Source organism: Mytilus californianus, unplaced genomic scaffold (genome assembly GCF_021869535.1).
Source record: "Mytilus californianus isolate M0D057914Y unplaced genomic scaffold, xbMytCali1.0.p SCAF_1, whole genome shotgun sequence".
NCBI classification, from domain to species: Eukaryota; Metazoa; Mollusca; class Bivalvia; order Mytilida; family Mytilidae; genus Mytilus; species Mytilus californianus.
In genome coordinates this window covers 31,996,783-32,024,372 of record NW_026262581.1, presented here as the reverse complement: position 1 = coordinate 32,024,372, position 27,590 = coordinate 31,996,783, and the positions used below count along the sequence as shown (strand labels likewise).

At 29.4% G+C, this 27,590-nt stretch overlaps 1 protein-coding gene across 16 annotated transcripts in view; it reads left to right on the top strand.

The window, feature by feature from the left end:
- The window catches only part of LOC127718597 (plexin-B1-like), a 338,385-nt gene that overhangs the window by 218,704 nt on the left and 92,091 nt on the right, over positions 1-27,590 (top strand). Inside the window, exon 28 of one of the 16 annotated variants that reach the window (XM_052224685.1) lies at positions 20,378-20,532. The exons of 14 other annotated variants lie outside the window; for them this stretch is intronic. In XM_052224685.1, coding sequence (XP_052080645.1) covers positions 20,378-20,532 — 155 coding nt within the window. Of the gene's footprint in view, positions 1-20,377; positions 20,533-24,312; positions 24,344-27,590 lie in introns of all 16 variants that reach the window. One more of the 16 variants, XM_052224680.1, reaches the window with a different exon arrangement.

Sequence of the window (27,590 nt, the reverse complement as noted above, 5' to 3'; positions counted from 1 at the left end):
TAAAATTCAGATCCTTTATCCGACCAAATATACATTGGTTTTCTTTCTTTAAATAATGTTTTAAATGCTTCACTCACTGCTACTCCTGTTTTATTTTTCAATGGAATCAACCAACCATATTTACTAAAAACATCTATAACTGCTAATAAATATTTATAGTGTTTATTTTGTTTTGAATATTGTTGTATATCTATCAAATCAACTGCCCATGTTTGATCTATTGAATTAACATAAACACGTCTTTTAGGAAAAGATTTTATAACTCTATGATGTAATTCATCTGCTAATTTATTTGTTAGATTTGTTTTAGACATTTTTAAGTAACTAAAATGTTTTCTTAAAAAATGGAGGCAAAAAAGGATAAAATTTTATCCAAGCGAGAAGATTCATATAAACTTGTTTTGACAAAAGAATATAAACATAAAGCAAGTATTTATGTATTTAATTATAAAATTAGTCTAAAGGATGAAACACAAGAAACATTTACAAATGCTTTTGACCACATGGTAGACTATTCCATAAAAGATTACCCTAATGGAAGAATTAAAATAGTACCTATTCATGAAATCATAATTACTAAACATAAAAGCTGGCCTATAAGAACATATAATACAGTTAAAAAGTTATTCATGGATCAAATGGAAAGATTATTAAATAGTGCTGAAGAATTAAATTTAGAAGAAGTTATTTTTGAAGTTACTATTATACCCAATAAAAGAGGAAAAGGTAAAGCTTTAAAAATATTAGATGTCATAAATAAAAGAAGTATTATCAAAATAAAAAATGATGATACAATATGTTTATCAAGGGCAATTGTAACTTCTTTAGCTTCAAATAAGTTATTAAAAGATTTTACAGATTCTCAATTAAAACACATTAAAGAGGGTAGACCATTACAAAAAAGAGTTGCTGAAAATTTACATGAACAATCAGAAGTAGAAATAAAAGAAGAAGGAAATGATTTAGACGATTTAAAAGCTTTTGAAAATTATTTTAATATTAGGATAATTGTTTTTGCATCAAATAGTACAGAATATATTGTATATGGTGGTAATGAAGAATATAATGAACAAATATATTTATATTATCATGATGAACACTTTGACACTATAACAAATATAACAGGATTTTTAGCTAAACGTAGGTTTTGTAAAGTATGTTTAATTGGTTATACTGAACAACATACATGCAAAGATAATACAGTAACAACTATCAGAAAACAACATATTTGTGATAAATGTAACAAAACATATACAGGTAAAAATCACAAATGTGGTGAAAAAATATGTTTAATATGTTATGAAAAATACACGGAAAGTAATGAAGAACACTTATGTTATATGAAACCATCAGTACCAAAACAAGTAAAAAATAATAAATATATATATTTTGATTTTGAAGCAAATCAAGAAACAGGAATACATATAATGAATTTTTGTATAGCTTACGATTTAGAAAATATTTATTGTTTTAAAAATAACTATGTAAAAGTATTTAAATGTGATTTCAATATTGATAATTTAAACTTGTTAGAATTAGACATAGATGATTGTTTTAGTGATGTAGAAAAAATTAAATATGAAACAAATTCTGTAATAGACAACTTTTGTAAATATTTCATAAGAGATAAATTTAAAGACTACACTTTTATTTCACATTATGGAAAAGGTTATGATATGCAACCGATTTTAGGATACATTGTAAAAAATAAAATTGAACATAACATAATTTCTTCTGGACTAAAATTAACAGCTATATTTATTAAAGGAATAAATTTAAGATTCATAGATTCTATAAATTTTACATTATGTGGATTAGCTGCTTTCCCAAAAACATTTGGATTTGTGGGTAACAAAGGTTATTTTCCACATTATTTTAATACAACAGAGAATCAAAAATATGAGGGAATTTATCCTAATAAAGAATATTTTGGTTATAATACTATGACAATTAAAAATAAAGAATTATTTGATGAATGGTATAATAAAGTTAAAGAAAAAGAATTTAAATTCTATAAAGAAATATTTTATTATTGTCTATTGGATGTTTTAATTCTTGCCAAAGGTTGTACCTTATATAGAAAATTATTTTTAAATATAACCAATAATTGTATCGATCCATTTCAATATATTACAATTGCTCAATGTTGTACAAAAATATTTAAAACATTAATGTTGACAAATGAAACAATTGGAATTCACAAAAAGATGACAATTAAAGAAATACATTCACAAAAATCAATACAATGGTTAGAGTATATTTCTTTAGAATATAATATAATGATTCAACATGCTAAAAGGGGAGGTGAAAAGAAATTATTCATTAATAATAAATGTTATAAAGTCGATGGTTATTATTATGATAGAGAAAATAAAATGCGTAATGTTTATGAATTTTTTGGATGTTATTGGCATGGATGTACAAAATGTTATAGTCCTGAAGAAATATGTAAAAAAGATAGAAATAAAAAAACTATGAAAGAGTTATATAACCAAACTAAAGAAAGACTTAAAACTATTGAAGATTATCTAAAACCAAATGTAAAAATTCATACAATATGGGAATGTGAGTTTGATCAACAAAAATATCCTGAAGTTGATCCACATTTAAAACCTATTGATAAAAGAGATGCATTTTATGGAGGAAGAACAGAAACTATTCAATTATACAATAATCTTTCTGATTTAAAAGGTAGATATGTAGATTTTTGTTCTCTGTATCCATCAGTAAATAAATATTGTAAATATCCTATAGGACATCCTATTACATCTACAGAAATATCTGTAGTTGATTATATAAAAAATAATTATTTCGGAATAATGAAATGTAAAATATTACCACCTAAAGGATTGTATCACCCTGTTTTACCTTATAAACAATTAACTAGTGATAATACACATAAATTACTTTTTGGATTATGTAGAACATGTATGAATAAAATATCTTTTAAATGTAAACACATAGATGATCCTACTTTAAATAAACATGATAAAATACATGAAATAAAAAGATGTAAAGAATGTAAAAATATTAAAAATGAAAAATGTATACATTCTGATGAGGAAAGAGTTATAGTAGGTACATGGTCTACAATAGAAATAGATAAAGCAATAGAAAAAGGTTTTGAATTACAAAAAATATATGAACTAGAACATTTTGAAAAAACATCTACAGATATATTTAAACTTTATGTAGATACGTTTATGAAATATAAACAAGAAGCTTCAGGATGTAAATGTGATCCTAAATATTGTAAAAATGATTGTAAAAACGATAAAGAATGTAAAACAAAAATACAATACATTATAGATAATACTGCTTATGATCTAGATATTGACAAAGTTAAGTACAATTCAGGATTAAGATTTATAGCTAAAATATGTTTAAATAATTTATGGGGACATTTTGGTATGAGAGATAATTTTACACAAAAAGAATATTGTTTTACTTTAGAACATATAACTAAAATAGTATTTAATGAAAAATATAAAGATATAAGTACCATGATATTAGATGAAAATATTGTATTAACTGAATATAAAGAAAAAGAAGAATACTCTAAACCTAATCCAAGTGTAAATGTTTATATAGCTTTGTTTACAACAGCACATGCTAGATTAAAATTATACGAACTATTGGATATTCTTCAAGAAAGAGTTTTATACATGGATACAGATTCTTGTATTTATAATGATGATGGTTCTGAAGCTTGTAAAAAAATAGAAAGTATGATGGGAAATAAATTAGGAGATTTAACAGATGAAATTGTTTCAAAACATAACGCTAATCATATAAAACAATTTATATCTGCTGGTCCAAAAGATTATTCTATGAAACTAGATACAGAAAAACTAGTTAGCTGTTGTAAAGGTTTTAGATTAAATGCTGAAGTAGAAAAAAAGATTACATTAGATAAAAAAATAAAAATAGTTACTGATGAAAATGAAAAATATGAAACTGTTCCATATAATAATATAAAAATAGGAAAAGATCATCAACTTAAAACAGTTAAACAAGTTAAAGCTTATGATTATATGTTTGATAAAAGAATGGTATATTGTGAAAATGAAAATTTAATTAGAAGTTTTCCTTATGGATATTAAAAAATATATAATTTAAATTTTTATTTTTAAAAATAGAAGATTAAAAATGATTGACGCTTATACTGAGGAAGATGATCCTTATGCTAAAGTTATATTAGGAAAAATAAAATTATCAAATTATCAGATATGTTGTTTAAGAGATGATGGGGAATGTCCTTTAACTTCAAAACAAATGGAAGTAATGGAAAAGTTTGAAGGTAAAAAGTTATCTAAATTTCCTCCTGGTTGGGATGCTTTTATTAGACCAGATAAAGTTTATGAATATGTTTTTGAAAAACCATGTCCTGAAATTTAATTTTTTATTTTATTTTATTTCTCTATACCCCTAAAAACAGAAAAAGTACAGGAATAGTACATACTTTTTTCTGCAATTTTGCTGTTTTTACCAGGAAAAGTACAGAAATTAGGGACTCTAATTTTTATCAATTTTTTCTTATTTTTCCAATTTTTCATAGAAACGTAAATTGTATTTATTTTTTATTTTAATTTCCAAACAATAAAACCAGTTAATGTCATACCACCAACAACAAATGCAATCTCTCTATTTTTCTGGTCTTCTGATGGAGTATAAAAATCACTTAATGTAGGTTTAGGTGATAATGAAGTTAATTTTTTATTCGTGACACGATAGTATAGTTTCATTGCCTGGTCAACATCATCAAAAGTCTGAACCGCATGATGTTCCTTTTGTAATTGTTCATTTATAAAATCTAATCTTTGTATTCTTTTTTTATTCCATTCTGATTGTGCTTTTTCTAATTTTTCTATAGCTTTATCATGTCTTATTTTCTCTTCATTTGCATTACTACCCATATGTGAAAATAAATAATTACTCCCTGAAAATGCAAAAGCATTTGTTATTGCCCCACCAAGCATCATTGTTAAAGCACTTGCCATTTTATAAAAACAAAAATTACTTCATGATATCAGCAGGTATAATACCTTGCTTAATCAACATATCTTTTGTTGCTATCGCAAGTAATATATCAATGGATAACATTACAACATCATTCATATTAAAATCCACCTTTGGTGCTGGCCTCCTTAATACCTTTTTACCTATTTCTGCATATCCAACTGTTAACAATGTTTCCACTCCAGCATGATATAACATATTTGCTATTTGTTTTCCGTCTTTTTGAGTTGTCATTTTAATGTACTAAATTTAATTAAATTCAAAAGGATCAATTTCTTTCTTTTGTTTTTCTGGTTTTGTTATTTCTTTAATCATTCTTTCTGGTTTCTTACTTTGGTTGTAAAAAAACAATCCCAATCCAACAATACTTATAGGAAAAAGTACAAATTTGTAATCAACTAGGGAACTGGAGTGTTTTTTGACAGAAGGGATATGTTCGTTTGATTCATAATCTGTTTCTGTATCAGAATCTTTTGTTATTTGTTTGATTTTTGAATTTTCTTTTTTTAATTTTTCCACTTCTTTTTTTCTCAATTCTGCATTTCTTATTCTTACTTCTGCACCTTTCTTACCAGCAGCTACTCTTTTTGGGTCTTTTGGTTTGGGTTTTTTAAATACTTCTTTTTGTTCAGGATTTTCATTCATCATTTTTTATGTCATTATTTTCATCTTTTTTTCGGAAATCGAGCGAAGCGAATGGTTCAATATGTCTTGCTGTTGTTAATATTGCAGTAAAAGGAGCAAGATACATTCCATATCTATAGTACAGTTCACAACATGTATTAGTTAAAGCATTATTGATAAAAGGATCTTCCTCTAAGTCTTGTATTAAAATTGGTGGATTAACAACTTTGAAAAACTTTGATACACCCATGACATATAAATTTATAAAAGAGTTTCCTAATGTTTTGGTCATACTAGCTCCCAATCTTGCTTCATATTTACAGTATAGTTTGTTTATTTGCTCTGTTGTCATTTTATCAATATCTGACAGTTGTAATTCTTTACCCAGATATTGTTTACTACTCCCACCAGCAACAACGGATGATAATCTTTCGCGTTTTTTTTCTTGAAGGGAACCGTTCACTTCGCTCGCTTCATCATCAATATTTATGTTTTCCACAATTTGCTCGCTTAATAATTCTTCAGCATTCATTTTATACGTTTCAAAAAACGGATATAATTTATTTTTAACTTTAAAAAAATTAAATACAACATATCCAACCAATGATAAAACTGCAGTGTTTGTTGCAATTGTTAGTATTTCCAACAGCATTGCTTTTTTTTATTGCTTATTTTGGTTAAATTACTTAAGAATTACTTATTTTGGTTAAATTACTTAAGAATTACTTAAGCATTACTTAAGCATTATTTTGCTTATTTTGGTTAAAAATTTTGGTTAAATTACTTAAGAATTACTTAAGCATTACTTAAGCATTACTTAAGCATTACTTGAGAATTGCTAAAAAAATTAATCAAGTAACCAATAATCAGTAGGTTGATCTGTCTTTAATATTAATTTACGATGTTTCTTTTTTTTAAGTTCTTCCTTTATTCTTTGTCTTTTTTCCAAAGTAGGAATAACATCATTTTCTCTTAGGCAATTATCAAAACTATCTCTATCTTTTGTGTAGAACATGCATAACCATTTTGTTTGTTCTCTTAAATCTTTTAAAACAGAGTTGTATCTCTGTGAAATGACCCACACTGATTGTTCCGCATGTCTTCCTGAAAATGCAAGCTCGGACAGCATATCTTTTTTCTTTGTTAGTTCTTTTGTTGCACTGCAGTCATCAATGATATATAATGTTGGATGACCAGCATATTTTTTAAAGAACATTCTTAGTAGTTCTTGTAGCTTCTCTTCTTCTTTGACAATAGGATTAACAATTATTAGATTTTTTGTTTTTGGTTTTCTAACATCACCAATCCATTCACGATTTTTGTATGCTTTGTTCCATTGAATTGTTGGACAAAGTATGACTATATATTTGAAAACTCCACTATATTCTCCTTCTAATAAATCAAGAACAAACTCTGTTTTTCCACATCCTGTTTGTCCACATATAATAACACAATGTGGATATTTTGGTAATTCGGAGTGTATCTCGCTCCGCTCGTTTGTTTCCATTTTTTAAGGAAAAACACTTAATTTTTTTTTCTCTTAAATCCCACAGAATTCTTTCTTCGCCTGTTCTCCCGGTTTTTTTATTTATTTTTTTTTTGGAATTTTTTTGTTGTTTTTTGGGTGTTTTTAATAACGTTTTTTTCCAAAGTAAAAAAAAAATTTTTTGGGAGTAAGAAAATTTTGGTGTTTTTGCGTTTTTTTTTGCTTTTTTTTTTATGAAAATTTAGGGCTCTTTTACTTGAAATGAGGGTAATTTTTTGGGGGTCAAATTTTTTTTTTTTTGGAGGGGGGTATAGGTGTGTGATATTGTGTAACGCCCTCTACGCCCCCCCTCTGGATCCGCCACTAACAGATAGCTTTCTATTACCAGTTTTATGGCATTGCAACACCACTGCATGGGCATCCAATTAAAATTTAAATATTTATTTTATTACATAAGTGTTGTCATCCGTATCAATAAATTGTTAATCAAAATTTGAAGTGAGTATTAATAACGTCTAGGATGAGTGTTGGATTTGTCTGTTGATGTGAATACACAAAATTTAGCTAAATTTGTATTATCTAAATTAATGAAAAGGCCAGCTAGTGTGTTTTTAAAATGATATTGTTGGAATGGATTTATAGCATGAAAATTGTTTGTGACAGAGATTTTCCGTTGACTTGGACTGCGAATTTGAAAATAATATATTTGTCAATTCACATTCTACAAGATGACATATTTTGTAAGTACTTTACCTTTTATTCTAATTATGGTATCTTTGAGATGACCTGTTACTTACAACTCTCACGTGTACATGTTCAAGGCGCGTGCCGCTGAAATAGGTCACCTTTCAAGTTTGAAAATATGTGAATAGGTCGGGAAAACCATCAGAAATATATATGATAAAATCAGTAAAGTTCCCACAACTTCTTTGGTAAACTTTCTTGCTGTTCCCGGGTGTGTTTTAATCGAAAAATATTCTCTCTTTTGACACTATGGTATTCCACCCTTACATTGCACACCACATAAAACCTAAATATTCCAAGTGCAGTGACTTGTAAATTAAATGATGAAAAATTGAATTGCGTATAAGAATAAGAATAAGAATAAGAATAAGAATATTTCATTTCCAATTAAAGGGCCCTATAAAGAGCTTTCATCACATTACATACAAGTACATAAGATTAGACATAAATTAGAGACATATAAGAAAACAACACCGTTTAATACTATTAAAAATGCTATAAAAGGCCAGGACAGAACCAGATAATACAATTCACATCTTTGAAATATACCATTCAAAATCATATACCACTCAAAATATGTGTATTTGTGGCTTATTTGCATTTATTATCTTTGAACTTCTCCTTCTCTCAAGATTTTTAGATAAATACTTTCCCAAACATTTATACATATTTAAATTTTCTTGTGTAAATAGCCATGAAGACTGAAAAATTGTCTAAAGATTGAAAATTATTACAAGTTAGAGAAATTTCAGTAAAAAACTCATTTCTGTTATCAACATATAGTGGACATTCAGTCACAAAGTGTATCTCATCTTCAACTTTATTTAATGTACAGTATAAACATTTTCTAGACTTGTTAACATTTTCTAAGTATATATAGTATAGATTTGATTTGGCAATCTTCGTTTAGAGACTTTGTGATTTATGCAATTTCATTTGTGGATTACTAGCATAAAGAATTACATGCACTTTATATATAAATGACATATTTTCTACATTAAAATAAAATTGAGAATGGAAATTAAAAGCCTATTTCAAAAACATAAAAAGGATTTTTATTTGTAACTTTAAAAATCCTCGAAAAAAACTATGTAATTGAAAGTTTCTTTAATATATTCTACACGTATACGGAAGAGTGTTCATACCAATTGTGTACGCTTAATACCGAACCCGCGTAACCTTAAAAATTAAGACATCACACGATCAAAACATTAAAATTTTGTTTATTACAGATATTTTATAATATCCACGGTTGAATGCACAATGTCCCTATCCAAGAGAACCGTCTACTATTAGAGGAGGGACGACAGCCTAGATGTCGTGTGCAAAAATAATAATCACTTGGTACGATTTCAGCTTGCGTTTTGCAATTTTAAATAGTATAGATCGATTTGTACGTGTTTTAAAATCAAATAAACTCTACTGCATTCCTGGAAAATATAGCAAGTTTCACATAGAAAACCTTCATTGATGATCGAAAATCACTTTGATATATATATGTAAAAATAATGTATTTGTTACTTCTTTTTGGTAAATTGTATCTTTGAAGATCATATTCCGTAATGACCGGAATTCTATTCGATGTCTATAAAAATACTAGGCAAAAGTTTTTGTTAATCTTTCGTTAGATCGCCAGTAGAAATCATTGAAATTTATAACAATTAAAGAATATTGTTCATACACACAAAAGGCATTATTATGTTTGCATCCGTTGCTGCATACTTACGACACTAAAAACGACGATTTTCAAGTAAAATGTCCAAATATATTTGTCAAATACGTGAGAAAATACGTTACATTAGGACATAAAAACTTTTTTTTTGTGTATTTTGATTAAATTCAAGATAAAATAAACACCTGAACAAGCATGTATAATAAAAAAGCTTATTTAAAAATGAGTGTTATTTGTGTATTGGTCGACTTCGTTCTCTAGTTTTCGTTTGTGTTTTTTTTTTGTACAGATAAAAGAAGAATGAGTACAATATATCTGATTTTGTAACAAATACAGTTTGGTACGAAATAAAAGCTTAAAACCAATCAAAATATTCTAGTAATCTCTCCTTGCCGTATGAAATAAGCCCTTGGGGAAAGCAGTTAAATATGGGGATAAGTATGACAAGTACGTGTATTCCCGACAAATAATGACAATTACCAAATTCGTTTATTACGTGTACATGAATGTATATTGTATAACCATTACATCTGTTTATAAATGTATAATTTCCTTTCGTATTTATTGACACGTGCATTGTGAAGTTAATTTAATTTGAATAATTAAATAAATAAATAAAGTTTGACGAATACGAATACATACGAATACTTTATTTCTCATAAAACTACAATTACATAGTTATAGAGAACATACATAAATATAACTATAAGGTACAATTATTACATGCATGTGCGAACAATACAACTGAAATTAGCTTGGAGGACTGACTTTCACATTTATAACTTTGATAAATTTACATAGTTTTTCTAATATCACAATATTTGATGAATTAAACAGTTGATCAAATTTATAGATATTAGGGTTTGACAAACAGTATTTGGGTAAAAATTTCTTTCTTTCCAACTTAAATGTTCCACAATTCATAATGTAGTGGTACTCGTCACCAATGTCGTTTGAGTCACAGAGACGGCAGATTCTGTCTTCTCTCGGTAAACCCTGCCACCTTCCAGACTCAATCGGCAAGTGGTGACTTCCACATCTATATTTGCAAAATGTATGAATAAATTTGTAAGGCAAAGAAGAAAAATATTTTTCAAATACATGACAAATAATTGTACATAAAGTATTTTTTGGTAATATTAATATTTAGGCTCTTTCTGTCAGTAAACGAGTCCGGCTAAACAAAAGACAGATAATACAAAACTGCCTGTATGACATTATTAGTAATAACACGGGCTCCGCTTGTAAAAACTGTGTGATAGTGGTTTTAGTTCGTAACATAAGTCCACGTTGGAAGTCAGGGACTGTTTTACAACGGGAACGGTGAAATCGATGACATCCAAAACCTGTGATTTTAAAAACTTGGAACAAATATAGGAATCTAAGCCCTGCAATCAGCCAATTATTGTACAACTAAATAAAGTCTTTGACTTATTTTTACCTAGAATGGTTTACTTTTACAAATTGTGACTTTGATGGAGAGTTGTCTCATAGGCACTCATACCACATCTTCTTATATCTATCTATACTGTTACTTCGCTTCCATATTGAGCAAACGGCAGTGTGAATATTTTGTGTGTGTGTGTGACACATACTTATCAGCCTTTGGTAGTTGTTGGTGTATATAATACAGGTTATAATCTTCCAAATTTCTTTCTTTATATTTTAAGCATCAAATAAAAAGTAGTACATGTTTGAAAATTTAGGTGGTGAAATTTAAGGTAAAGTATTGATTTAGTCCAAATTAAAAGGATAAAACACTTGTATGATTGAAGCTTTCAAACTAAATTGTAGACCCCAACCTGCAACATAGAATGGTTCACATTTTGAGTTAGAGCTGTTAGACTGCTCTATAATTTCGGTACGTCTAAACACTGCTAAGGAGTCCTTAATGCACTATAAGGACGTATACTATGCCACTAAGGACTAGAAGGGGTGCTGTTACATGTATTATGTTTACATATTAAGTTAAAGATTGATATTTTGATAATTTGATATAATTTGTCTCAAAAGTAGTACACTGCACTGTGAGCATCTTTTTTGAGATAGAGCACGCGCGATTTTATTATTTAAAAAAAGATGCTATACGAAATAACTAGGATCAGTTCATTTGTACTCGCTACACAAAAGGAGAAAAGATTGGTGCGCCTCTCTTTTTGTCCAGTTACCAAAGTTCGTAAAATAAAATTATATTTTCTGACAATGCACATATATATTGTATATGTTATTCCAACACTTACATTTTTCTTATTCTTTTAATTGTGTGGCTATTTAATGACCATTTTTATTTAAAGCTTGGATTTTCATCCTTCATTCTTAAGTACGTTTGAATTTCTACATAGATCACACTTAATTAATAAAAGTTTTGTGTTAAACGTCAATGACAAAGCAACCAATCCACACAAAAAAAGACATCTAGAGGACACATAGAGATCTTTCGTCAGGCAGCACGTATAAACCACAGTTATCGTAAATTATATAAAAGTACAAAATCGAAATATAAAAAAAAAAACATTATTTTTTTTTAAGACAAAACAGAGAAAAGAACTGATAGGTCCGGGTGATCCATGCGTCTATATATAGCTAGCTCCCGTTATGTTTCGATTTATTCAAACTCATGTTGATTAAATTTAAGTTACTTTTAAATATTATACCACATGAAACCTACACTGGTGGGTTCCATGTCATAAACCCACAGTTCGTCCTGAACATGCATGCAATATTTGCCACTGGACTTTAAGCAACGAACAATCAATCACAATTCACAACTTATAGTATATATTGTTGTGAAATACAAAATGTATGTATAGTGATACAATTTTGCCAAATAAATAGAATACAAATACACACCACTTTATATAACTGACACAAATTAAAGGAATACTCTCTAAACTATATAAGTAGAGAAGCGAAAAGTTTCTTTTAAATACTAAACAAACTTCCGAACTGTACATGTTTTTTTAATGGTTTGCCATGCAGCGCTCAAACATTTTGCATTATCTTTTGGTATAGTGTTTAGAAATATATAATATTGTAAGAACCTTAAACTACACATACTAAGCTATAATAGATTCAGATTCATTATTTTATTGAATATAAAACATAGCATATATTAAAACTGACGGTCAAACATCAACAGCTTAAATACGTATAATTTCTCACGTTTCGCTAGTATAGGGAGAAATTATTGTATGTACGGTACTAGCGTATAGTTTTATAAGTTTACGTCACTAGGTATAAGACACGTGACTAATTTTATAGCGGGAAATTTTTTCCCTGAGACTATTACTTTCTAGCCCGCCGCAGACAGGGCAACATTCAAGTTTCATTCATATTATGAATATATTATGATACATGTATTTATATGTTTTTAAAACAATACACGTCCGAGTATGTCTCGTGAGACGATTTGTCGCATTGGGTCGGACCCAGGTTTCCAGTTTATCCCATTATTGGGTTTGTTTGGTTGTTCCTGGCCGGCGAGGTCGTTCATGATCGAGTTATTCATTTATTCAGTTATTCAGTTTATATTCATGTCAACCATATGATAGCTCTTGTTCGTATAAGGTTTACATTATTCTAGCTAAGTTGTACCTAATAGTGTATATCATGGTTTCGTTATTCGGAGTTATTGTGATTATTATTTTTTCATATATTTATATATATTAAGATACATGTATGTAAATGTTTAATAAATTCCGTTGTCCACTATGCTTGCTGGGCTATCGGCAACACTATATATTGTATTAATTCATGCCTTCATACTAGAATAATAGATATGAGCGTATAAGATATACTAATACGTATACATAAATTCATTAATTCTTTATTAACTTTTAGCCCTAAGGCACCTTTTTATTAAGAATCATGAGTGTAATTGTAAAATAGTCATGTACTTTCTTACGTTATGGATCATTGATTTTGTTACCTGTTTACCCGGTTGATTACTAGCACGTGCCATTGAACTCAATCATTTGAACTAAAACGGAAAATTTTAAATTTACGCCATACACTAAGTACTATATATATATATATATATATATATATATATATATATATATATTATATGGGTTAGAAAATAAATATAAGGATACATTGTTTGAATGAAAATCTTTATACGGTGGTACTTTATTTATAGTTTAACACTGTCTCGACACAGACTGAATGCAGTATCATGATCAGCTTCATGTACTATGGCGACCTTGGTGGTGTTTTCGCGCACCACTATGTAAAATAAATTATTGTTTAATAATATAGAATTATATTGTACAGTACAAAGCTATTGCAATAAAAGCTTTTCCAAGTTTAATAGAGTAACTCGCATGAAAATAAAAAAAAAAAACAGCTCCAACGGTAATAGTAAACTAGGACATATCAACAGAAAACGAATTAAACCAACTGACATAAAACAAAAATACGCATGTGTTAATTTGCCTCCGCTTCATTTCTGTGGATTGTCTCATTGGCCATTATACCACATCTTCTTATTTTTTCAGGTTACGTTTACGATTTTCCGTTACTAATTTTCAAATACGAAAAACATTTTCACACAGGGTTCACAACATATTTAGGTTAAATGCATGGCAATCGTTTTTGTAAGTATACAATTAACATACGTCCTTGCATTTAATAAGTATATAAATAAATAAACTAACATTTATTAAAAAATAAGCAACATATATAGACGAATAATTTATTAGTTCCTCAACAAAACAGCAATAGAAATAAAGAATCTACAGAGGATTTAATCTTTAATTACTTTTTATTTATTCGAGAGATATACTTTAAATTCTAATAAATATATATATTAATCTGAAATGCATTATCAAGCAGAAGGGGCGTAACTCGTAGTATCATACCGGCATACTTAACGGATCTAAACATGGTCTGACAATTTTGAACGTTAATTTTGAGATTTGGTCTGTTTTGGTCTGACACTGTCGTAACGGATCTTAACAGCTTGCTAGAAGATTCAGTCTTGTTTATCTTAACATGCCTTAACGGACTGATTTACCTAATGAGACTATCGATCGGAACGGCGTCTTAAAGTTCTTAAAAGTCTTGACGTTTTTCTCTAGCGGTAAATCCAGTCGATTAAGATATGATCAGACCAAAATGACCGTTTCAGACTGAAATCGTGCTACTAGTGAAACTTACGATAAATGATATAGACAACACCAGTGACAGAAACAATGGACTGATATGTCTGAATACCTTAAAACATTATAGGGTTAGCGACAACTGTAGAATGGCCCTTATGTATAAGCAACATGACGAAGAGGAGGTCTATGGTAATTATATTTTGTATGTTTTGGATAAATGTTTTCAAAACATTACTTATGCAAATTTTTCGGTATTTTACTTTTTAATTACCGCAAAGATACCTTTTTCACGTGAATGTGTTTTCGTCCAGAATTAGGTTGATGTAGGTTAAAATCTGTTGGGATACTGGATACTTTTTTGTCAACATCTATATCAAACTTCGTCGATTTTTCATTTACACTGGCACATATCATCTGTCATCTAAATCATTGTAGATTTATTCCGCTTTATATCATATATTTAGTCTTACATTTGTCATAGTATTTAAAGTTTTAAATGCCCACTTGTTATATCAAAGACATAGGTTGCCGTTTCCGATAGCAAACAAGTGTTGTCATAAAAGCATTTTCATTTATGTTTTATGTAAGACATATTCAAGTGTTTCTGCTCACTTCCAAAACACTTCAAATAGTTCACGGTTTAGTCTTACATATATGCTTGTTTATTATTTGTTATTTGCTTTGCACAAGCTTTCAATAACTGCGAGTACTCTCATGTCTGTACTGTGTGTCTTTTGTGATTTAGTTAGGGTTTTTATGTGCTTTGTATCGATCTGATGAGTTAAATCCTTTTTCAACAGATTTGTTGTAGTCTGTTCTTCTGTTGTACTGTTTCACCACTGTCCCAGGTTAGGGTGAGGGTTTGGCGCCAGCAAACATGATTCCGTCACGTTATGTACGTGCCTGTCCCAAGTCAGGAGCCTGTAATTCAGTTATTTTCATGTGTTGATGTACATCATATTTGTTTTTCGTTTATTGTTTTGTACATAAATCAGGCCGTTAGTTATTCTCGTTTCAACTGATTTACATTTGTCATTTCGGGACCTTTTTACTGCTAATTATGCGGTATGGGGTTATCCTATTGTTGAAGGCCATACGGTGACCTATAGTTGTTAAATTTTATGCCATTTGGTCTCCAGTTGACAGTTGTCCCAATCATACCACATTTTATTTTAATATGGCATGCCAGAAAATGTGACTTCAGTAGGTAAAAGAGCTATTGATATGCTTCCTTAGAAATGGAATTATTTTCGAATAGCTTGTATTGATCGAACTGGGTGTGATTAAATGTTGTTAAGTATAATTTTGCAAAAGCCGTGGACTTGATCAAGACGAATGTTACTAATAACATGTAATATAGTAGAGTAAAACGCTGTAAATACATTTTTTCTTATAATCTGTTAAATTCTAATATATTATCTTGGTCTGCAAGCAGATTGTCATTGAGTTTGGTTTTTTTTTTACTTACTAGTTAATTCATTAGGATGTCAAACAGAAAGTGTGGCATCAGAGAATACTACATTACTTGTGTCGGGTAGTGATGAAGGCGAGGATTATGAAACACAGAAATGGCACTTGGTACATGTATATCGAATCATCTTTTATTTTCAATACATTTTTGCTATTTATAATTTGTCAATATAATTTACATGTTATGAGTCCTATAAGTACATCTATATATATATATATATATATATACTTCTTAAAAATAAATATAAGTATGTTATTATTCACATGTCTTTTCCTCTATGATAATTAAAGTGAATCATAAGAAAGGTACTAAAAATGTACTTATAAATGAAATCAAAAATTACTTTATAGGAGATTGTCCTTATACCATCAATCGGAATATTAAATTTATTTTGTTTTATTTTAATTTGATAGGAAATTATCACTGCAAGTTTACTTTTGGAATAATGTTTTGGTAGCTTGTTTTTCTCTGACATAATACATGCACATACAAGTCTTCAACATTCTTCTTCAAGACTTAATGTGACTGAGTTGGCAAAGTGACACCAATTGCCAGTAGCTAAGAAACACTAGAGAGGGACAATATCTGCAATACCTGTTCCCCATTAATGTTAGTTTTGTGGTAATTTTTTATGATTATATGTTTCATTCAATACATATCTTTAAAGGAAACATGTTCGGTAAGTAAACTGATGTCCTGACTAGTCCTGTTAAGAACATATAATTATGCTTTTTGGCTTATTAATCCTTAATGATCAATTTAACAGCTTTCCAATTAAAGAGATTTCTTACAGAAAATACTTCAATAACACATCAATTTGTCGATTCACTCTCGTTTTTTCCCCCATTTTACTATGTATCCATATTCATTCAATAATTGATTGTTTTTTCATAGTTTGTTTCTGTTCGACTGTCTCATTGACATATAGCCTGAACTAGCAAATATATCAAATCAAGGCGAGAGTTGTTTACCGATATTCAAACCTCATAAATCGATTAGGATAAGACAGATGAAGGTAACAAACAAAGACTCATTGAACTCGAAATGCAGACAGGAAGCATCAACAAGTAAGTGTCTCCTGGTATGCATACATCAATCGAATTCACATCCATTTAAAATTGTGTAAATACATTTCTCTAAAGGAAACTTTTTCAGTAAATAAATCGATGTCCTGCTAAGATTATGAGTTCAGAACATATACTAAGGTTTTTTTTAACGATAACCAATTTAATAGTTTTCCTTTTAAGAGACTTCTGAGTGCATGCTACTTTAATAACACATCGATTTACTGACTTTTATTTTCATTCCGCTCTGTATATATATGTTCATATATTCATTGATGGTTTGCTTGTTGTTTGTTTGTGGTCTCATTGACATTTAGCCTAGACTAGCAAATGTGTGATGAATTAAAGCGAGAGGAGTTTACCAATGTTCAAATCTTTTAAATCGATTAGGAAGAGCCAATTCATAGTAAAAAACACAAACTGATTGAACTCCAAAAGGAGCCATACCGGTTGGGCTGACAAGATAAGCGTCTCCTGGTATGCATCTAACGCCATGCTAATTCATTCTCAGTTAATCATGTAATTTTCAATATATTTTTCGAAAGGAAACCTTTTTACTAAGTAAATTGACGTCCTGATTAGTTAATAAGTTTATAGCATATACTAAGGGTTGATGCTTATTGATGTTAACTAATACGATATAATCAATTTAACAAGTTTCCAATTTAAAAGATTTCTTAGAGCATGCTACTTCAATAATGTACAAATGTATCGATTTATTGATAAGTTCTGGTTTTCAGCATTCAACTCTGTGTAAATATTCGTTCATTCATTGATGATTTGTTTGATGTTTGTTTGTGGTATTATTGACACATACATATTATGCTGTGGTAACTTTAAGTTACTTTCACTGGAGACAATCAAATGTGAATCCTGTTAATTTGCAAATTACTTACCTAGAGTAAAACAATAATGTGTTAGTTATTTCGCCCATCTGGATGTCCTTAATGTATGATTAAGAATGTCAACGTTAAAGGAACTCTTAACAGCAATGGTTCTTAATTACTGTAAAATTGCAAGTATCAACCTGGTTATAATCCCAACACTCCCTTCCAACCAGTCGTTAGCCAAAACTTCTTTTATTTTCAGGTAAGTTTTTTTTCTTGCAGTAATGTTATGATTTATCAAAACTCTGACATTGTTTGATAACATATACTTGAAAATTTATTAAAATTATTTATTTATTGTAAATAAAAGACCAGAAGTGATGCTCAATACGTACAATGTAATCCCTTATAATAATGGGTTATCACATGTCAGTCCGTGCAACAAGTGTCATATTTCATTTCGTGAATAACATATTATAATACACATACCTCTGATACTCACATTAAGTAAATTCTTTGCCAAAGTATTCGCTTCTACTAACGTTTCAGTTTTTTTTATGTATATTTCAGGAATAACGATAGCAATATATAACCAGAGGCTGCAATGTAACAATGTTCTAGGTCAACAGATATTTGATCGAAATGCTAAATATGATTAAACGAATTCTTTACACTGCAGACCCATTAAATGTAAATTATTAAATGTTCTAGATACATCTGTCAACGCCATTAAGTAAGAAGGATCTTTTTAATATTATGAATAACAGGAACTAAAAACTGGTTACTACGCACTGTACACCAGCCTTTTATGTTGTTGACACTTGATTCAAAGAGTGTATACAATATAGGAAGATTTAATTGATGGTAAAATTTTCGGCCCGGTTGCACGAATAACTTGAGTAACTTACAGTATAATGATGCAGGGTGGTCTGACGGTTTAGTTCAGGTAATTGGGGATGAGAAGTGTATACTTATAGTGTGTAAACAACTCGCCTTTTACAGATCCTTGATACTTCACTTGACATTTAGTACACCATTTAGAAGTTCTGCATATCTCGTCATTGGGTTGTTTACATATTTGTTTCACGTTTTTGTTTGATTCTTTTTTTTTTTTTTTTTTGCTATAATTAGATAATTTTTATAGACCCTTCAATATGCCGTTTGAAACATTTTATATTGTATATTTGGAAAGTCAGCAGTACTATTTTTTTTATTTTTTGTTTCGTGTTCGGAATGAAGTAGTAATACATTTTTGTTTGATGAAAGTTGAAAAAACAACACATATTATTGCGTACAATTATATGAGACTATACATATATTTCAGTCAAATCTTCCGGATGAAATAAAGTCTAATAGAGAATCTGACTTTGGTGACATCTTTTTAAATAGATTATTTCATACAAAGGTAAGATTGAAATGGAAAACTCCTTTTAATCTAAAGCTAGAGTTAGCAAACAAAAGATTTTATATAATGGACCTATTATCATTCAATTCCATTGAAACGTTAACAAGTGTTCTGCTTCTCGTTCAAATGGTATTGTCAGTGTTTATGCAGTATTTTACCAGCAAGAACCCTATTTATATGATTATATTCGTGATTGAACTTTTTAAACACTGTGATAAAAATCAGAAACACATTTTTGGACAGAATGACTAATATGAGAATCAACCATTTGGCCTTTAAGACTTCTGTACGCATTCCAAACCTTTTTTATATGCAAGAAACTGTAGGCGGTTCCCTTATTTTCGTTTCCTTACTCCTACCTCAAATCCCTCCTCCTTAGTTCCAAACGAAAATCTGTCAAAATACATTTCTATTATATCCCTAATTGTACTCCACTCTATTCAAAGTACCCTCCTTCTCTTCCCTTGGTTTATTTATCTTTATTCCCAGAGTCTTTTATCCCTGTCGAACCCCTTCTGTGTTCATTTATTAACACACATATAATTTTCAATGACCTTAACTGATGTTGATATAATTCGAATATGAAATCTTTGACATCAAAAATATTTCCATGAAGAAGTGACAATGAATGACTTGTTAAAAAGAACACATATTACAGAAAAGAAAGGACATGCATTTGTGACGTCTATGACGACATATAGAATAGGACACAGATTTAAGGAAAGGACATGGATTTGATGCTAATATATATATATATATATATATATATATATATATATATATATATATATATATATATATATATATGTATGAAAAGGCAAGTTTAAGTCGTGTGATGCCTTTCATCATCGGCTTCATTCAGAAAAGCAAAACAGAACATATTAGTTAGCATGTAGATGGAAAGCTTTGCATTTATATGAATATATACCAAATATATATATTTATTTATTTACTTATCTCCAGTTGCTCCTTACCGACTACATTGATTCAACGTTTGAGGGATTAATAGACTCGCAATCACTGTCCATATCAATTCGATACTTCCTCTGCATGTTCGATAAATTTGGAAACGACTATAAAATTGAGTCAGATGTTCTACAAGCATGGAAAAATGAGTGGTGAGTGTTCCTTATATCTATTTACGTAAGCATATTGCTTCAATAAAGATTATTTTTCCAATTTAATGATGAATCTTAGACAATCATACAAGCGTTTAATGATTGGATATATCGGTTTGTTTTCTTTTCTAACATATTAAAACATTGTTTTTTTTTTATTTTTATGCTGATGTCTAATTTAAAGTTTACCTCTTGTAAAGATGACCAAAAGGGACCAACAATATAAACGTTCAAAGTCTAATATTTTAAAGACAACGATGAATAAGAACCACAAGATTATATGAAGAGCTATATGACCAAAAAAGATATGAAAATAAAACCTAAATCCATCTAACTTATTTTTTATTTACACAGAATATGTACCTTTAAACAAACTTATTATTAAAGGTTATCTTACCAATGTTGTAATTAGATTTTTGAATATAGTTTACATCGGCACTAATATCGATTTTGTCATCAGCAAATTAAAACATAACTAAAACTGTATTCTTTTCAAACGGGATGTATAAAGACACACCCACGTTCATTTTGATCTATAAAGAGGTTAACTCCTAACTATCCTACTGCCTGTCGATACATTTATTTTTGGCATTGCACAAGTCATGTCTTTTTTGTTTGTCCATGACGTTAAAATACTAAATCCCTGGGATGTGTTTTAGTTGATTTTAGTCTCTGATGCATGATTTTTTATTATTAATTGTTTTTAGCTTTTAACTAGCTGTCAGTAACTGCGAGTACTCTCAAATCGTACTTTCTTGTTTATTTGACCTGTTGATACTAATTGTAATGCTTTTTTGTTATTTAATGTTATTCAGGGTTATATCTGGTCTATATACCAGCTTTCATAAGTGTTTGGTATTATTATAAATTTTCACTTCTTCGTACTATGAACATCAAAATTATTTATTTTGTTAAAATATTTCCTTTCTCTATTTGAACTGTACACGTATACCTAACAACAGAATAATTTTCATTTACCTGTGTTTAAAGTTATTGCAAATGGCTGATATTTTTGTTCAAGCACATTGTTTTTCTTAAATTATTTAACATTTCACAGCGGTATAACATGTTAGTTTTATTATTCTTCCCTTATTTTATTTATTTTGTATTTACATTGTATCATAGATCAACTTTATTTGTTCAGTGTATGTTCACTAGTGTTAATATGTCCTTTGATTGAGTTAGGGCCATTTCAATTGATATTTTATAGTGTGTCTTTCTATGTTGTGATGTTACACTACTGTTTCAGGTAAAGGTGAAGGTTTGGTACTATTAAAACGATTAAACCCGCTGCAATTGTTTGCACTTGTCCTTAGTCAGGAATCTGATGTTCAGTAGTTGTCGTTTCCTGGTGTGGTTTATAAGTGTTTCTCGTTTCTCGTTTTTTATATAGGTTAAACCTTATAAGTGTTTCTCGTTTCTCGTTTTTTATATAGGTTAGACCTTTAGTTCTCCCGTTTGAATGGTTTTACACTAGTAATTTGTGGAGCCCTTTATAGCTTACTGTTCGGTGTGAGCCAAGGCTCCGTGTTGAAGACCGTACTTTGACCTATAATGGTTTACTTTTATAAATTTTGACTTGGATTGAGAGTTGTCTCATTGGCACTCATACCACATCTTCTTATATCTATTATGTTTGGAAGATGCTTAACCAACTATTTGATTTCATCTTTATACAAACCAATTATTTAGCCCAAGAAATTGAAACAAATTATTTTTTCATCCTGTAGATCTTCATTTCTAATATTTCTGTATTTTATGATTTAGGTATGCTACGCGAGTTTGGGCTACATTGATAGGAAAACCAGACATATTGTTTGATGTTAATGTACCTGGTCATGTTGAACCATGTTTGGACATTTTGAGACAAGTCTTTGTAGAAAGCTTCACGCAGACAGCACATAAAGTAAACAAGGTCAGATTTATGATTTACTGCATTGTCAGATTTGTAAACAGTTACATTTATGTTGTCTTATTTCATTGATTTAATAAGATGATACCATAAAAAATTGCCACAATTTAAACACACAGAGAAGCGAAACTAATAACTGTGTTGTTGAATTATTCACATTTCAAGATTAAAAAAATCGGTAAAATAAAACTATAACATTTAAAAAAAATATCAAGTCAAATATTATTGCTTAAATTCTGTTGCAAAGAAAATAAGCATAAGTAATCAACACTTAGTATTTTACATGAAATTGAACAGGAGTCGCCACCACATAAATTTTTGTTCCATAAAGATATACCAAGATACAGAAAACTCATCGCTCCTTTCTTCATACGAGTAGAGCCAGTGAATGAACAAGATTTTTTTAGGGAAATAGATGAAATATCAATTGTAACTATAATTTTGTTTTATGTTATCAATTCTTTATGTTTATCAGTGAATCTAAGTGCTAATAAACAAACCGTGCTTAAATAATCAGGATGTACAAATATTGTTTTAATATAATAAGAAATTGATGTCCAAAATCCACACGTTTACATATTTCATTTTGGATATTCATGGTAATATAAATATAAGATTTTTGGTGAAATTACTGGTTTATAAAACAAAATATTGAACAATTTACCAAAAGGAGATTAATATATATTACCAATACAGGAATGACGTCTCATTAACGTTTATCCTACATCTATTTAATTACAAAAGAATACCAAAAAATAAACACTTTATATATTTCATGCATCACTTTTATGTCATTTGAATAAACTTCTATTTCATGAACGTATAATATCAAAATTAAAATGTTGTTATTTGACAAAGTCGTAATTAATATTGTCATGATTATTGGTAAGACAAATAAAAACGGTGTTTCATATTAATTTCAGACACAGAAAACATAACTGAAGTTCAGTCGACAATCTACCCTTCATCAGCTGTATAATTTGTTTATTGGGAAGTATAGATCTGAAGTAAGCAAACTTAAGTATAAGTGTCATGCTATAACCAAATAGAAACCCTGTACATATTTAAAGTAGTGAAGTAAATTTTTCTTTGAAAAAAAGTTATATATTTTTCGTTCAAATGTTTCAAATTGAACTGTAGATATTTCTTCCATTTCCGGCTTCTTTGTTTTGGTTTAAAGTTGCTACGATTTTCATTTGTATGAAACCCGCCATTTTTTCTTAAAATGTCCTGTACCAAGTCAGGAATATGCCAGTTGTTATAAAAAAAGTCCGTTTCTATGTATGTTGGCGTTTGTTTTTGTTGCAGTTCAGTGTTTCTACTGTTCCGTTGTTTTCCTCTTATTGTTGATGCGTTTCCCTCGGTTTTAGTTTGTAACCCGGATTTGTTTTCGCTTAATTGATTTATGACTTTTGAACAGCGGTATACTACTGTTGCCTTTATTTATCTTATGGTAATGTGAAAAAAACAAATTAAAAGTCGGGTTAATTTATACAATATTTTAGTGCTCGATTTTAATCTATCGTTTCTTGATGTGCATTATAGAAGAATCATTGTTAGTTTTTTGAATGATGGAAAGAATATAGTTATAATTTAACAGTTCATAAGTAAGACTTTATAAATTGTCTTCAGCTAACTTATGTATAAAAAGATAATACATGTAAAAGTGTCAGAAAATATAAGCAACAAGTACTTTTCCTGTTGCTAGATGTTTTTAAAGATGATTTTTGTTATAAAAGACTTTTTTTCAAATATTATAAAATAATAGATGAAACTATTTGGAATAGTCCATTTCTGATACTTTGTGAGGGACGACTAAATCAGTTCAGTTTTTTAACATACAAATATATATTGTCTTTTTTTTTTAGATTATTGATGATTTTGAGGACATGGAAGAAAGTAAAGACCTACAATTTGCACATAAACTCGAAGAAGTCATAGATTTAATGGAGGAATTTTCAAGTGATTCTTAAAAAAAGGAATAGAATCATGTGCAAAACAGTGTAGCCGAGACCATTGATTCGCGCGCTAAAATATCCCATTGACTGGGTCAGATTAGGTGAACGTTCGTCTGTAACGCCCACAACTCACGACGTATTTATTATAGACATTTAAACTGTGGGGTCACCAAAGGGTCTCAACGCCTAAATAAAATAATTCGAAAACCTAATCAGGAATAACCTTTGTGTTTTGATTTATATTGAATACTTAAACGTTCTTTACTTGTGTTTTCGTTATGTTTTGATAATCAATTTTTATGATATCGCACGTTCTTTCAGCAGAAAAAAAAAGGATTTAACTGGCTTTTAAAGTTACAATGCATGTATTGATTATTATCTTTTTTTTTCGGACGTCAAAGCGATTTAACAATTGCGGTTGTCCAATTATGTCATCTTTTAACTTTTATCTGGTCAAAATTTTATTTTAGAACGAATGCATGATCAACTTTAAAAAGTGTGCGTACACAAACATACATACAAATATACTTCTGTCCTGTCTTTTTTGTACTTGCAAGTTATTAGACAATAAAAAGGCTATTTGGATCAAGCCTTGTGGAATTTGCATTTACGTTTTTGAATAGGTAAAATGTATAGTTTGGTGAATTTTTCTGCTAACTACTATACCTGTGAAAAATCCTTGGCAACAGAAACATATTCAGCTTTTTTTAAATCGACCCAATTTACATAGTAATGGACGACTTCGTACATTTTATGATCGCAAATAAAATATGTATATAATATACTGTGCACTGTAGTTCGTATATATACTGAGACCCTTTGGCAACCCCACAGTTTAAATGTTTATAATAATTACGTCGTGAGTTGTGGGCGTTACAGACGAACGTTCACCTAATCTGACCCAGTCAATGGGATATTTTAGCGCGCGAATCAATGGTCTCGGCTACACTGTTTTGCACATGATTCTATTTCTCATATCACAGAAAATGTTCATAGATATTTTTTTTAAGCAAAGTTAACTTCAATTGAAGCTATATTTGAAAATAGAGCTAACAATTTGTCTTCAACATAAATGGCGTTCATAGATTTGTTGAAAGGATTTTTCAGTCATTGTCAAATGAATGGACGTGAATTATTAATTTATCAAATAAGGTCAAATTCTTTAAAGGAAGAACGTTTTTTGGTATGTGGAATTTTTATCATATCTCTAATTGTACATGTGTTGTATTATCATTATTATATTATTTACCGATTTAATTCGAACTTTATTTTTCATAATTATCCCCATGGCAAATTCCAGCGAAGATAGAACTAATGTAATTAAATTCAATTGAAATGAATACCGATAACTGTACATACTATAAAACAGAATGTTATCATCACTTTTGTTTAATTTCGTCTTTTTTGAGATACAAAATGGCTAATACGCTTCTAAAAGACGGAACTGAACTGAACATCAAAAATACAGATCAGAACAACAGAACAAAAGAGTTTCGTATATTGGTGAATGAGTATTGGTGAATGAGAAATACAATACCAATGTTATCTTCTTACGAATACAAGACTAAATACATTTTGGAAACTTATGCAGTTCATTTTAGTTGTGTTGTACCAATAAATGTCGTAAAAGACCGATGCTTGCTTCGCTGGTATTTAAGGTAGCACGTGTCGTGTAGTATGCTTGAGGTAGTGTATAATCAAAATAAATGATACGTTTCTTATAATCATTATACTTCATCTAATTTCCAATAGCATTTATGTTTGTCAACTGGTATGATATTCATGTTATAATGTTCACGTCTATTTACATGAACGGGTACTTTGACGATCACTAGTACGTCAACATACTTGATCACGAGTTTCGGCTTTTAAAAGACAAAAATCTACAAATATATTGATTTTAGCTGTGAAACGCTTGGGTGATAAATTATGTTACTAACTCTGCCTTTGCTGTACGTTCTTTTTTTTTTGGCGAAACGTTTTTTTTTTAATTTCAATGCTCTTCAACTTTATACTTTATTTGACCTTTATAATTTATTTTGAATTGTGCGTCACTGGTGAGTCTTTTGTAGACAAAACGCGCGTCTAGCGTACAAAATTGTAATTCTGGTATCTATGATGAGTTAATTAGTTCATGATTTCACACTTAATGGTTGTTTTATTTAGAAATGACAGACTCGACATGATTAATGAGCAATAAGATAGGTAAAGAATTATCATATTTCAGAGTATACATGTGTTGTTTATTAGGGGAAAGATGGCATTCTCATACAAATGTAATATTAGTTTACACATTCTTACTTTTTGGAAATGTGGGTATCTCGCTCTGAAAAACCGACCTATTATATGTTTTAGGGTATGCTTATGTTACTATTTTACTTATATTACAGGTAATAAATGAAGCCCTTATTAAGAAAAAAAACAAAAATATTTATGTTTTCTGTTTTCTTGATATTTTAACGTTCCTGGGCGAGCATAACGAAGGTAAAATATTGTTTGTGTGTGTGAGAAACTGCGATGGTAGCTTTCAAATAACTCGGTAGCTTAGCTGAGCAGTCTAGTTAATGGTTTTTAAATTCGTAATAAGATGAATTATAACAAAACAGTTATAAGTTTCAACAATGACTCATCCATAAGTATCAATAAACATCATAAATAAATGCCCATAGCGAAAACAGAGGAAAGCAGGAATCCCCCATGGACATTAATCGTCGTGTGTAAACGTGGAAAACGTTATTGTATTTGTAGTCAAACAATACAGGTCACTTGGTCAGGTCATAAATATAAATTAAATCGAGGTTTATGTAAACCTGGTAATGGTCATGTGTTGTAAGATCCAATAGGTGCGGTGTGCTTGCTCTGGTTATGGTTCCGTGAGCTTTGGACCGCCCATATTGTCTGCTACAGAAAAAATTTTACTACGGAAATGCAAGAACACGGAAAGTGTGTACTTTACTATTGGTAAATTAACGTTGTTATTGATGTAAAAATATCTATACACAATACAGGGTTCTGGAAACTAGGCCAACTCCGTCAATTTTGACTGGACTTGATAACCGGAAGTTCCCACGGGAATAACATGGAAAATGGCGCAAATACAAAAAGAAATGTAAAACTGTCGGAAGAAATGGGAGAAATGGGCTTATCAACGATAACCCTTTAGTAAATATATCCTGGCTACAATATAG